At 40.0% G+C, this 15244-nt stretch overlaps 1 protein-coding gene across 14 annotated transcripts in view; it reads right to left on the bottom strand.

The window, feature by feature from the left end:
• RALGPS1 (Ral GEF with PH domain and SH3 binding motif 1) overlaps positions 1 to 15244 on the bottom strand; it is a 206914-nt gene that overhangs the window by 54238 nt on the left and 137432 nt on the right. For all 14 annotated transcript variants that reach the window (XM_060270379.2, XM_088664937.1, XM_060270383.2 and 11 more), the window contains 2 exons: positions 10110 to 10247; positions 7944 to 8037 (listed from right to left, as the gene is read on the bottom strand). In XM_060270379.2, the coding sequence (XP_060126362.1) occupies positions 7944 to 8037; positions 10110 to 10247 (232 nt within the window). The remainder of the gene's footprint in view (positions 1 to 7943; positions 8038 to 10109; positions 10248 to 15244) is intronic.

Here is a 15244-nt window from a genome sequence, read left to right as displayed (position 1 = left end):
ATTTCAATGGATCTACTCTGAGAAGAACAACCCATAGCCATTAACTACGGTAAACAATCAAGTCCTTTGCTGCCATGACTATTCTGAAAAACAATACAACCTCAGAGAGCAAGCAAAGTAAGAAGTAAATTGATGAGAAGGTGGAAGAGTGAAAGGTTCTAATTACTCTTCTTGTCTTATGCAGCACAGTGGTACCTCGGGTTAAGAACTTAATTCGTTCTGGAGGTCTGTTCTTAACCTGCAAATGTTCTTAACCTGAAGTACCACTTTAGCTATTGGGGCCTCCCGCTGCTGCTGCGCCGCCACAACACGATTTCTGTTCTCAACCTGAAGCAAAGTTCTTAACCTGAAGTACTATTTCTGGGTTAGCGGAGTTTGTAACCTGAAGCGTCTGTAACCTGAAACATCTGTAACCCGAGGTACCACTGTAGCTAATTCTTAGCCATCCTGTATCTGTGACAAATTAAACAAACCAAAGGGTAATAGCTTCACATGTCTTTTGAGTGTAAGTGCTAAAAGTGGTTCCCTAGACTGCTGTGACTAATGAAACTCTAAATATAGCTAAGTGTAAATTTGCTATTTGAAGGGGAACAGTTCAGTTGTTTACAAAGCTTGCTCTTTATACAACAATAATGGCTGGAAATAGAGGCTGGCAGGTGCTTCCCAGGCACAATTAGTTAGTTAGTTTGTAAACTGCCACTATTCAACACCACTATCATGGTGGTATGCAATTAATTAACTCATAGCTGCTTCATTGATTATTTACTTCACAAATATGTTGTAGTTATGTACTACAGAGCTTCTACTCTGCCCAGATTCCATGTTTTCTCATCTCAAATGCTTTGAGACAGATACACTTGCACCCCTCTTTACCCAAGGTTATGCCCCTGTAATAATCAGGAAGTAGAATCTTTAGAGCAAATCATTTTGTTTTTAAATCCTTTGCTCACCAAATTACCAGGAAGATCAGCTCAACTTTATTTTAAATATCTGATAGAAGATAAAATCCCAAGGATATCAGTGATAGTGGCTAAAGTTCTTGTCAGTAGCTGTGAAAACATACGAACAACACAACACCTGAATCTGGAAGGACTAACTTCAAAGACTAAGCAGAGATTATTATAGTTCTATATAATTGTTATTATGTCACAGTTCTGAATCTGTTTTGCTCTTAGATTCTGGTATGCTATATGTTTTTATCTTATTTCCAGCCTATTGACTGTAATAAATTGAATGAATGTGAGATGGTGCATGCTGAATCACCTGAGGAATTCTGTTAGTGAAAAGCATTCCTTTGCCACATAATTTTGACTTCTCCCAGGCCCCTGGATTTGAAGTCTGTGCAAGAGAGCCCTCTGGACAGATGAACCATAGGAGCACTATTCCCCAAGAGAGGAGGTACTTGCTGCCTCCCACAACTACACAGTAAACCTAGGCTAGGAGACTGACTATGGTCTAGGCCAGGGATCCCCAAACTTGGCCCTCCAGCTGTTTTGGGACTAGAGTTCCCACCATCCCTGACCACTGGTCCTGTTGGCTAGGGATGATGGGACTTGTAGTCCCAAAACAGCTGGAGGGCCGAGTTTGGGGATGACTGGTCTAGGCTCCCCAAGAAATAGGAGTGTTGCCTTTGCTGTCCCATTTTCAGTGTCTATAGCAGGGGTAGGCAACCTCAGGCCCGTGGGCTGGATGCGGCACAATCGCCTTTTCAATCCGGCCCGCAGACAGTCTGGGGATCAGCGTGTTTTTACATGAGTAGACTGTGTGCTTTTATTTAAAATGCATCTCTGGTCATTTGTGGGGCATAGGAATTCGTTCATTCCCCCCCCCCAAAAAAATATATAGTCCGGCCCACTACATGGTCTGAGGGATGGTAGACCAGCCCATGGCTGAAAAAGGTTGCTGACCCCTGGTCTACAGGACCAAAAGCAAAAAAAGTACAGAGGAAACTGCATTATGTGGAGTCAGACCATTGGCCCATCTAGCTCAACATTGCCTACACCAGGGGTTGTCCACCTCCCTACTGCCCACTAGTGGGCGTTTCAGGATTCTAGGTGAGTGGTAGAGGGTTCTACGGCACAAGCTGAATCCTCCTATTGAGCACTGGTGGGCGGTAAGGGAATTTTTACCATCAAGAAAGTGCATTAGTGGGCAGTAGGTATAAAAAGGTTGACTACCCCTGGTCTACACTAATAGACAGTGGCTTCCCAGAGCTTCAAACAGGGAGTCTCTCCCAGTCACAGCTGGAGATGTTGGAAATTGAACCTGGTACCTTCTGCATCCAGTAGTGATGTATGGAAGTGAGAGCTGGACCATAAAGAAGGCTGATCGCCGAAGAATTGATGCTTTTGAATTATGGTGCTGGAGGAGACTCTTGAGAGTCCCATGGACTGCTAGAAGATCAAACCTATCCATTCTTAAGGAAATCAGCCCTGAGTGCTCCCTGGAAGGACAGATCGTGAAGCTGAGGCTCCAATACTTTGGCCACCTCATGAGAAGAGAAGAATCCTTGGAAAAGACCCTGATGTTGGGAAAGATTGAGGGCACTAGGAGAAGGGGACGACAGAGGACGAGATGGTTGGACAGTGTTCTCGAAGCTATGAACATGAGTTTGACCAAACTGCGGGAGGCAGTGCAAGACAGGAGTGCCTGGCGTGCTATGGTCCATGGGGTCACGAAGAGTCGGACACGACTAAACGACTAAACAACAACAACAACCTTCTGCATCCAAAGCAGATGCTTTACCTTCTCAAAAGCTATTTTTTCCACATAGGACAAAAACTATTGATGGCAAAGAGCACAGATGCTGTTTGCTACAGCTCCTACAAGATGCTAGGATCTGTCGCTTGAATAAGCTCAAAGGTGCTCTGTGGGAAGCGGAAATAAATTCACATTGCTGGGAAACCAGTCATGAAGATGGTTCCCTGGGCCTTGCCAACTTGAAGTTGTCAATTAGAGGCAGAGAGGCTTGGTTGCATCTGAAACCCAAAGAAAAGAGGAATCCAATTGGGAGGCTGAGGACTGAAGAAATGGAAAGAAATGAATGTTCCAAGGTCAACACAATTTCAAGAGCTGTATTGCTTACACAGGCACTAGCTGGTAATTTGTTCTGCAGCTGTTCAGTGGATAGTCAAGGTGGAAATAGAGAAACTGAAGCTTTCCGGGCAGGGTGTTTGAGCTACATTTAGCATCTGAGTGGGGTGCTTGGTATAACAGGGGAGACTAGACAGAGAACAGACCCTAAAAATAATGATAAACCACAGACCTTTCCTTTAAAATCATCTCAGAAATATGCCTAAAATAGGCCTGTGCAATGTATAACGCAAGGGGAACCCAAAGCTCCATTTGCACAAATGTTCAGCCCCGCAAAGGGTTGCCCTCATCCCACATTATATACCGGTAACTACAAAGTAGCTGTGGAAATAGACCCCCCAGGCAGTTGGAAGAAAGGAGCCCATGAGCACCTTGGCTTTGTCTATGTTCCAGAACCTTTCACATCTAGGTGGAAATGCTAGATTGCAGGTTTTTTTAAAAAAAGTATTACTATATCTCTATATCTATGCAACTTGGCTGGTCAATACAATTTTCTTCTACAAAAGAGATGTGTGGAATAGAAAGGCCCAATAATGGAACAAAAAAAGCAATACTTTGTTTTTCTCTGCAGAGATTTCAGCCAGAAGAGACAGGCTTGGAGGACGTTTCCAGTATATTTCCTGTAATGGAGTAATATTATACAAGGATGAATCTTACATTCTGCCAAGGATAAGAAGTAGCCCCTCCTGAGTCTAATGAATGCTCCTGTTTCAATAAAAAAGGCATGAAAAGACAGAATGTTGAGAGGCCTTTTTCCCCTTATAAGGCCTGAGCGTGCTTGCTATCTCTACAGGGCTTATGCATCTTTTTGGCACAGCACCAGAAATGAGGAGAAATTCAAATATAGTAGTATGTGGATTGAGTTATCCAAGTAGAAGAGATTGTGATGAATATTTAAAGAAATTCATACCTTCAGAATCAGTACAGAGACAGAAAAGAAACCCAGCACAGGACACAGTCTGGATGCCATTCCAAAACCACCTGCAGAGAAAAACCTGCATTGCTGAGCCAAAAAACATGGTCATATAGGGTCTGTATTCTTCCAAAGAAATGTCTAGATTGTTCAGCCTCATTCTGAGAACTTTGTCAAACTCTGATCCCCTCCACTCTTTCCTCTTTATTTTGATTCCTGCTACTCAGTCTTCCTAAGGTGTAATGCATTTGTAGCTAAAAACAGTACAACTACGGTACTTAGAAAATGGACATTCAGATCAAATGGAAGAGCAAAGGTTGGCCTGTATTAAAAATGTATGTAAATACTGCTTACTGTTGCTAGAAATGCCTCTGTGGAGATTAAAAGCTGTTTTAAGAAAAAATATTTTTAAATTACTCATGTTTTGTCCCACTTCCAAGTATTATGTCATGCCCCTAAATATTTAGAGGAACCCTTTGTTTTGTTCTGTTACACACATAATATTCAAGCTAATGGAAACCTACTGTATATATAATCTTAACATCATCGCATGAATGTGAATCGCTATCCAAGAACTAAATTAGGCAATGTGGTTAAATTTCTGGCATCCCATCTATGAACCACAACACAGGCACGCGCACACGCACACACGCACACACACACACACACCGATTGCAATTACTCACTTTTCACTAGTGTTACAGGGAATGCTCCCTATGCCTTCAAACAAACACCACAGGAAAACAGAAAGTTAACAAAAAATCTCTCTCATGTAGATCCCATTAATATGTCTGAGAGCTGGAAAGAGCACATATTCATGCAAACAGAACTCCCATTTATTTGAATGGAGATTGAATGGAAGGTATTACCAGAATTGTGTGTTCAAGTACTCATACTTTAGGAGGTTTTTTTTTTAAAGCTTGTTTTATTTTTAATGTTAAGATATAAACCTTTTGTTTATCATTTATGCATTTAAAGTACTTATAAAACCAAGAAATGCAAACAAAACAAATCTTTGGGAAACTGCACCTAGGTACACATTAGCGGCTTAAAATGTAGTGAGGCTGTTTCCCCCCACTGCATTTTAAGTTGCATTGGCACACTATTGTACAAACCAGAGATGGAGCAGGAATATCTCTATCTCTTGTGTATTACTTGCTTTGTTTCCCCATTCCTGCAACCTTCCCAACTCCTATTCATGAAGCCATCATCTGTCCATGCACTATCATCTAAACATGTGTAATGGCTTTCTCATATGTACACAACTCAGCTTAATTGTGAAGTAAGTGTGGCTTCTGTTAACAAATCAGATGGAAACTGGTTTGAGGGAAAACACATCAAACAGCTGTATTTCTCAAGAAATGACAAGCTAGATATAGATTCTGGTTAATGTCATGTTTACACAGATTCAAATACCAGCAGAGGGGGTGCATTAAAGCCAGAGTAAATGGTAATGCAGCCTACAGCCTACGTGTTGGACACAATGCATAAGACAGAGTAGTTAAACTAAGAAAATATTAAAGAGGAGGTAAGGAGTAGAACAAAATGTATCTCTTTAATACAATGATAGTAAATACGTAAGAGAGTGTTTGTGTCTGTGTGTGTGTACAATTTCCAGTGTTGTAGCACATTATTCTTGCTTGCAGATTAATTCTATATTTGCTAATGGCTGTTATTAATGTATTGTAGGGAGTTTATTGGCCCCCTGGGGATTCCAGAATCTTCTCATTATTAACACTGTGTGCCATTTAGTCATGAATACCTGTCAAACTCAAACTGATTTCAACATGTAAATGTTTGCAGACTATATTTTTAGAGTGGAAAACCACAAACTCCTTTCCCTAGGAACCTAGAGGCAAGAAAAGCTTATACACACATTCATACACGTACATCCTGCCACATGAAAGCTGTACAAAATTTCACCCCATCTTTTTTTTAAAAAATAGAAGTGATAGGCTGTATTGAAAACATTTTGCATACAAAGCTTTTTTCATCTGGAAGACAGCATGATACATTAAACAGAATTCTGATACAAAATCATCATTATTCCTATGCCTGTGTTCAATCTGATCCAAAAAATAAACCTGTTAATAAGATAAACAAGGTTTTCAGCAGCAAAAAGGCCGTTACTGATTTGATTTTTCTAGCTACTGTCCAACATGATGAAATGGGGAGAGATTCTGCAGCATGTTTTCCCCAGCATACTACTCCATAGTATTTTACGCAGTCCTGGTGTGAATTCCAGAAGAAGGGAGGTGGAAGACACAGGAGTGGCAAATGCATTTTTATCTCTAAGACTGAGCTCTGGAAACACCAGTTCTACAAGTTTTCAGAGTGGCTCATGATTGAATGGGTAAATGCTGGCTTTAGAATGTACATATTGGTTAGTTACCTGTGATGTCACTGACATACCACTCTCCTGTGATCCATAGATAATTTTTCAGTTTTAAAAATTAAATGTGCACTGCTTTTAAAACAAGTTTGTGTACTGCTTAAAAACAAACAAACAGACTGCCTGATGCATATGGTAGGAGGTGAGATTGTGGGGTGAAATGGGAGCTCATCTGGCTGATCGGTATGAATGTCAGAATAGTTTATGAGTCACATCAGAAAGAAAAAACCTACTAAGCAGCAGCAGCACTTGTGATAAGGAGGATTTACGGAGCCACCCTCCCAACACCAACACTGAAAAATTACAATAACAAAATTTAGGAGAGGTGTCAACCAAGAGATTTGTCCGCTGTGTCACCTTAACTGTGGTATATTGCTCTTTCTTGATTGAATCCATTAATTTTTCCATTCACACAATATCATGGGATCTGAATATGTTTCCAGTGTTCACCCCAAACATTTTTAGTAGAAATTAATAAATTAATTTTCAGACTTTGGGGCTATTGGTGATGTTATCCTGAACTACATGAAAATGCACTCATAAAGGATGAAACCCTAAGGTCTGCCCTACAATTTGTGAGATTATGTCTAATATTTGCCGGGGCACATGGCCTAATCACTTCCACAAACAAGGAAACTGCAATTAAGCTTGGCTTCCTGTGATACCTGACTCTGGGATCCTGGTTTGTTGCTTCCTAACAAGTCAGGTTCATAAACTAACAGTAAGCCATAGTTTAGGCTGGCTAGTAATCCTGGGATCCCGTATTCAGACATCATAGGGAAGTTAGATTTATTTGTTGTTTCCTGATTTGTTTCTCTTATTTTCTCTAGGAGAGGAGCAAAGCACACCTGATCAGGCAGCATAGCATAACCTACTATGCTACTTGTTCAACATAAACCATGATATGTCAGAAAACTTGGCTTATCCCAACATGTGACTGGAGACAGTGTCATGCCTTGCTTCTGGATTATGGAGGTACTGCTACCTTTGTAAACTTTGTTGTCACATACCTCCAACTATCAGGCAACAGTCACAAAGCAATTCTTATATTTTTTCAGGTTTGCACTATGAATATTAGAAGATTATGATTACAATTTTATCCTGACTTCTCCCAAAGGAGCACATCCACCATATGATGAACCATCTACTCTACTTAAATTTCTAATAAGATATAATTGCAAGGAAGTCAAAAGTGGTCTTCTGAATTTAGTCTGTGGGCCTCATTCACAAATTCTTCAATTTAAGAGCATGGGGCTGTAATGCAATAAAACAACAAGTAGGCCTATCTGGTTTTTATTTTAAGTTTTCACGAAATGGTCTCATTTTGGAAATGAGGTTAGATCTTATAGACAAGTTCCATCTGGGGTTTCACTCAACCCCCTGACAATATCATTACTGTTTAAATATCATTTTTTTAAAAACAACAACAAAAATCTAAGTATATCCCTGCCAGGAGCACCTTTTTAAAAAACCCTTTATTCAAGTCTGAGGCTAGGCCATCTTTTCCATGAACTCAACTGGGCCAAAGGAAAGGATGCTACGTACTTGTAGTTGTCGTCTTCCACAAACTTTTGAAGCTCTTCAATGTACCGGACAGACTTTAAGTATTTTTGCACATGGGGTAACGTTATAAGGTGATCTGCATTTTTTAAAGAAAGCACATATAAATCCCATAACTGTCAAGAACAAAAGCAGTTTCAACCACATGCTTCAAACTTTTATTTCCTTGCACTGTCTATGCTGAAATATAACACCAAGCTTTCCAACCAAGGACAGATAGATAGGCTAGTGAAACGGAAATTTTATTACCATGAATTTCTCATTTACAAAATTGCCAGAGAGCATTAGACATCTTTAGAATGAAAGATGAGTGCAAGGTGGCACAAAACTTAACCCTCTCCTGACTAGAGATATACTCTATACTTGGTGCCAAACCCTTCCCTGCCAAGTCCACTGCAGTCTGATTCTCCACACTGGACTCCTTATGTTCCCTGCCTGTCTTATGGAGAGGGAAGCCCGTCAGAATCAAAAAGTAGCATGACAACTTCCTCCGTCTCCATCACAAAAGGTATGAAACTTCCTCCGTCTCTGTCACAAAAGGTATGGATCAAGAGTTCGAGAACAGCATCATGGACCCAAAACTTGATGAAAGCTGTTAAGATATCGTGACAAACTGTCATATCCCTTCTGCCAGCTTTTAAGGGCGAGATATGGCATGCTTGCTTATGAGACTCTTTCTCCCTATGAGAATGGTGTTCTTGGAGGCGCACATTCCTCCAAGGGGCATGGGTCTGTTGCCAATCGCAGAGGTGGCACCAAGTTCTTGGCAACAGGACAGAGGTCAGCCCCTCTATTATTATTTATTGAATTTATATACCGCTCTATGCCCAAAGGTCTCAGGGCAGTTCGTCTAGTTCAGGGATGGCCAACAGGTAGATCGTGATCTACTGGTAGATCGTGGGGTGCCTGTGGTAGATCATGGTAGATCATGTGGCCCCTCCCACCCCCTAAAAAAAACCCTGAACAACTTTGGTCAATCCAGTGGGTAGATCACTGCCAGTTGTTTTTTTAGTGGGAATAGATCACAGTCTCTTGGAAGTTGGACAAGCCTGTAGTTGTTCAGTCTCCCCTCCTGGCAGGTTGACCCATTGTTGGGAACTGCCTTCCATTTCCTGGCTTTTAAACACAAAGGGGAAGAGACTCCACCCTCCCTCTTGGCTATTTCCTGCTGATGCATCCTTCATACTCTCCTCTTCTTCTTCCTCATCTGACAGCAACTGCTACTACTGCCCTGAGTCAGTCAGGATCAAGTGGATCATGACAAAGCCTAAACTATCTATGGCTGGGCTCCTACCAGTAGTTGCTATAACCAGATTCAACAGTTCAGCTCCTTACATTGGGAGATCTGAGTGGCTCCTCCCACTGGAGATGCATTCAAGATTGGCCCTACCTACAAGTTCCATTAGAGGTGCCACCTCAAAGAAGTCTAATGCCCTCTGGAGCCTCAGAAAAATCTTATTTCATTGGGCAGAGAATGTAAGTACTGTATTGAGATCAAATCTTCTCTCATTAGGTATGAACACAATAGCTTTTATGGAAATATGTGGTAGAATATGACAATTGGTAGAAAATCACATTTTTTTGCGATCCAGATCTCTCCTGAATGGATGAAATAAATGGTATATAAATACTGTAAATAATAGAATAAAAATAATATTCCTAAGGGAAATGGAGGGAGATTATAACACAAAGAGGCACAGCCAGAAAACACTGAGAACAGGTTGCAAGGGAAACTGCAGCTATAGAACAAGTCTACATTACTACTATTATATTATTTATTATGAGAATTCCACTAATTCAGGCAGAAAAAGGCACAGATTTTCTAGAAATCAGAGTAGACCACAAGCTCATAGGAAGCACTGAACATCTCAAGTGGAATTTGGCCATAACGAAAATGTAATGCAGTTTATGTAAAGTTTGACTGTAATAAAAAGGTAAAGATGGGATATATATATTTATGTCTGCAGACTTAAGCTGGGCCAGAACAACAAGCACTTTATCTAATTCACTAATTTGGCAGAAACTAAATGGTTCAGTAGCACAAAGCTTCCTGATCTACATTATCCCTTAAAGCACCTCTTTGTATGAGGCAGACATCTGGTGCTAATTTACTATATTAAAGAAATATTGGTGAAGAGGAAAATTACCAACCATAGCTACAGGAGACTTGCAAATCAGCAATTATTCGGAGGATATTGTTCATTTGATTGGATCTTTGTTCGTTCTCCATGATGCTGCCTGAAGCAGGATATGCTGAATCAATGTAGATTAAATCCAACAAATAAATCCCTGAAATTAAAGAAGGGAGGTTAAAGCAGGTGCTTTATAAAGATACAGGGAAACTTGGTTGCAATAAACAAAAAAAATCAAGGAACCTCTGGCTATCCACTTGAATAATCTTACTAAAAAACAAATGAGAGCTGAATAATTATAAAGAAAAGGCCCACAGAGTTTTCATCCTACTTGGCAGAGAACTCTCTTCCCTTATTCAGTCATTGAAATCTCAGCATGTTCAGGATTGCACACTGCTATCAGCCAAATTTTCTACCACACTGCACCAGTATATTTTCTTGAGTGTTATTTGATCCAAGGACTGGTATTTAACAATAAAAGAGAAATATCATGGATGCTAAGTTTGTAGTACAAAGTGCATACAAAATGCAGGGAATTTAACCATGGAATTAGGACTGGCATCAAGCTTGCACATCTGTACCAAGACTAATGTTGATGAATGCTAACCAGGCTAAGCTTTTCAGTAGTTTGGAGCTGTGCATTGCTAATATTAACCATGCTCACAACAAACCCTGCTAACATAAACTATGGCCTATGCCAGTATATATGTTACAACGCATTTTGGCTAATGTTGACAAAGAAAGGTGAGGGGAATTGATAGAGGGGAAGGAAGAGGGATGGAACAGCTCACAGCCAGGTGCCAATAACTTCACTGTGGTCAAGAGATGGTCTGAATTATGTCTGGACTGGCCCAGAGGGAACTGAGAGAAAAAAGCCCTGTAAGGGAAAACAAGCTTATCTCGCATTCCTCTTGTAATATCATTTCTCAACTTAATTCAATTTCAAACCTTCATTTTAAAAGTGAATTAATAGTGATGATGGGAATTGCATACTTCCCCTAAACAATGTCCTATCACCACCGCCCAAAAGCAAATCCACATTGAATTCTGCTTCCCTTTTCACAACCAAAATGTTTTCCAGTCCTGTCATCACAATTTGATTCTTGGCATCATTTCAGAGCAATCTTATTGTTTGCAGATCTTGCATGGTGTAAAATACAGCAGTTAGTGATCATGCTGAGGTTGCATGTTTTCTGTTCTGGGCTAGAAGAGACATTTATTAAATTTGTGACTCAACAGGAGAAGCCACAATTTAATGGGGAAAGTGTTAGTCATTTGTGGGTTCTTGCTCAAAAATGAACGACAAGCATGTTATTATTATTTTTGCAAGATATATCCAAGAGTCACCATCACTATAAACAGATGACAGAGAATTATGCCTACCTGTGAGAGCTTGCAAAGGATAAATGAAACATAAGGACCGGCAGAAAGAAAGCATGGTTGACTTGTACTTAGGGAGTCTTCCAGGAAGCCGAATATAGGAATACAATTTAGGATTGCATCTCGTTTGGGTAATTCGGGTCAAAATAGTCATTAAGTTAGATCCAACTAAGTCCTACTCTGAGTAGACCCACTGAGTTTAAAGGGTCTAAGGTTAACCATGCCCATTAATTTCAATGGGTCTACTCTGACCAGGGCTAGCATTAGATACAACTTATTGGGTGGTCTTCAACTTTTGTGAACTTCTGAACGTTCCATCTGTGCATGCATTGCAGCTCCCCCACCCACAAAGTTTGTGATGCATACAATATCTAAGAAGTTCTGTTAGAAGAGGAATAAAACCTTGATTTGTGAGTTTCTGGTGAAACTGTACTAGTGTTCACTGGTTCTTGGTGATACAAAATAGAATTCAAAAGCCATGCCACTAATTTTGCTTGTTCAGGGAGACTCTGAACTTGGCAGGCTCCTCTGCCAAATCACCTTCAATCTAAAAGATATTTCAAAATTAGTTCCTGATATTATGGTGTGTGTGTGTGTGTGTGTGTGTGTGTGTGCAATTCAAAGAAAAGAGAAAAGAATCCCACTTCTATCTGTGCAAATCCCTGGCTATGCCTACCTTTCTGAATGTCAACCATACTGCTTTGGTACCTAAGGGTACCTTATGCTGGTGTTTTGGACTACAGCCCCTGTCATCCATGACCATTGGCTGCAGTGGCTGAGACTGATGTGTGCATAGTTCAAGATGTCTGGAGGGGTCACAGCTGGGGGAGGATGCTAGAGGACTGTGAAGATGGGGGAGTTGCATTCATGGTTTGGAGTGGGAACCCAATGAAATTTGATTTGTTTCTTTTGCTGTCACATGGACTTGCTACATTTACAATGCTTCACAGGCATAGCAGTACGGGAAAATCTGTTTCAACATAATAGGGTATCTTCAAAAATAAATTAAGAGATTAATTATAATAAAATCTTAATGAGCGAAAGTATTAGAAAGAAAGGATGCTCAAGTTACCTACTAGATGCCCTAGCCCAGCCTGACTCATTTATTGGTTTTCCATTACCATAGGCAGCTAATATTATTGTGAAAAGTGCCTTTGCAGAAATACAGGAAACTAGTGGGGTAAGGACTCTTGGTGGCTTATAAAAGCACCACCAAGCCCAATCCTTCCCAAATTGTCCAGGGAAATGTTCCATGTAGTTTTTCTCTTTTCCCCAAAGAATAACCTCTACTAGTGGAAAGTGGCCTGCAGGAAACCATGTAATATAATCTAAAACTGAAGCTTGTTATTTCCACATTTCAAGCTTTGCCGCAAAATTCTAACAATTCCATTACATCAGGGGTGGGAAACCTCAAGTCCAGAGCTGAATGTGCCCCCCCCCCCAAGCCTCTCTATCTGGTCCCCAGGACTCCCCTCAGGTCACTTACTGTCCCTGTTTCGTATCTTCTATGCATGTTTTTGCCTGCCTGGAATGTATCTTTGAATACTGACAATGCCTCTTCCTTCCCTGGCTGAGGGATAAAGAGAGATCTGTGATGGTATGTAGACACTGGACTACTGTACAAAGGTAAAATGTACACTAGTTGCTCCTACAACATTTACTTCTGAACCACTTGTGACTGGCATGTGGCCCCTGGAAGGTTGCCCAGAGTGAAATGCAGCCCATATGCTTGAAAAGTTTCCTCATCTCTGCCCTGCAATATGTTATTTTGTCTATTTTATTGAGATCCTCACAGCTTAAAACACTACTTTTAATTTGGGTTTGTGGTATTATTTATTAAATAGTAACAGACTTTGACATTTGTCCTGAAAAACCATGTTGTAAAACATTGTTAAGTTCTTGGGTAATATAACATCTTCATGTTGCCCTTTCCATGCATTCTGCTGAGATTGTGCCACACTCTGAAATGGAACTTATTTTTTTTACTACATAGCTTCATAATTATTATAGTTTCCTGCTAGCTCAAGTTAAAACATTTCTATCTAACCTCCCTGCGCTTTCAAGCTTAATTGCTCCTTATGGAATATAATACACTGACAACTGTATATGTGAATGAGCAGCATTTGCAAGTGGACAGTATGCACACAGAGGCAGCTGTTGTCAAGTGAAACATTTAGAAAACCTAAACTCTCAATGGATGAAATGACACTACAGCTGCTGAGAAGTCCAACCCCATGGTATTCATACTAGGAAACCTTAGGCAGCTTCACAAAACCCTGTTTTGTGGATGGTAATCACTGCTTGTTTTGAGATGTTAACACTCTTGAGCTTTCTCAGCTATGGCACCTGGTCTTCAGAATTCCATCTCCTGGCTGCTTTTTAAAAGTTTGTAACAACATTCCTTTTTCTTAAGCTTTTAATCTGCACTTACCCATATTATTATGTCTGTTCCTGAATAGTAGGGAACCCTACTGAAAGGGGTTGGTTCATGGGCGTAGCCAGGATTTTTTTGGGGGGGGTACACACAAAAAGTTGTTGAGCTTTTTGTGGGGAATCACAGGCAAAATTCCCCCCCAATCCCATTGTGGGGGGGGGGGGGTCAGGCTTCTGTTGGGGGGGGCAACTGCCCCCCGCCTATGCCCATGTGGTACTGATAGGAAATGAGAAAATATCAGAAAATTGGTAGATCCACTCACAGAAGGTGGCTTCATCTTTTTGTTTTTTTGAGAGAAAATGCAGTTACTGTATTATTAAAGCCTTTTTTGTGTTTTCTTGCCCTGCCTTGGAAAAGAACACTCTATGATTTCAGAAACGAAGTGTGCTTGCTCCTAAAGCTACACTTGTGGGGTTTTAAAACATCAAACTATCATGATAAATTCCAAAGACTAAAATAACAGGAAGAGCAGCTGTGAGAGAGTCAAATGTAAATTCCTTCCCCCTCAGAGTAGAGGCAAGCCATCACAAAATACTGAATAGTATCTCAAGCAAAAAAACCTCCAGGCCTGGACAATATACAGGTGAAACTCAGAAAATTAGAATATCATCAAAAAGTGCATTTATTTCAGTAATGCAACTTTAAAGGTGAAACCAATATATGAGATAGATGCATGACATGCAAAGCAAGATATGTCAAGCCTTGATTTGTTGTAAGTGTAATTATTTGTCATTAGGCGGGTCAATTATAAATGGAATGTAATTAATGAAATGTAATAGCGATGATTATTTTTTGTTTACTTTTGTATTATTGTAACTATTTGTTTTATTACTGTGGAATTTCCAAAAGAAAGCATTTGTAAAAATTAAAAGAAAATTAAAAAATAATAAGTTGCATTACTGAAATGCACTTTTTGACGATATTCTAATTTTCCGAGTTTCACCTGTAGGGAAGGTTTGCAAGGATCACTGATAATAATTAACATGCTATTGTAACTTAATGCAATAACACATGTAGAAAATAAAAGCACAGAACAATCTTGGGGCGAACAGTTTATGTCAATGTAATCTGCTTATAATCGAACCAAATATAACCCAATATTTTGAATTTCCAAATATTTTTTAAAAATCATTTTCCCATCTGGGAAACTGAAATTCATTCCTCCAGATGAATTATTCTCATGTTTCAATTAACAACCAGCAAAGTTTTGGGATTGCGATCTACAGTCCTAAATGACTTGATTTCACAAGAAGTAATGGGAACTGAAGGAAAGATAGCTCAGCAGAGTTGCTAACTATTTGAAAAATACATAACACACCATATACTCAAAATTATTCTTG

The sequence above is a fragment of the Zootoca vivipara genome, chromosome Z2 (assembly GCF_965207765.1).
Source record: "Zootoca vivipara chromosome Z2, rZooViv2.hap1.1, whole genome shotgun sequence".
Lineage (NCBI taxonomy): Eukaryota > Metazoa > Chordata > Lepidosauria > Squamata > Lacertidae > Zootoca > Zootoca vivipara.
This window is presented reverse-complemented; position numbering and strand designations above follow the sequence as displayed.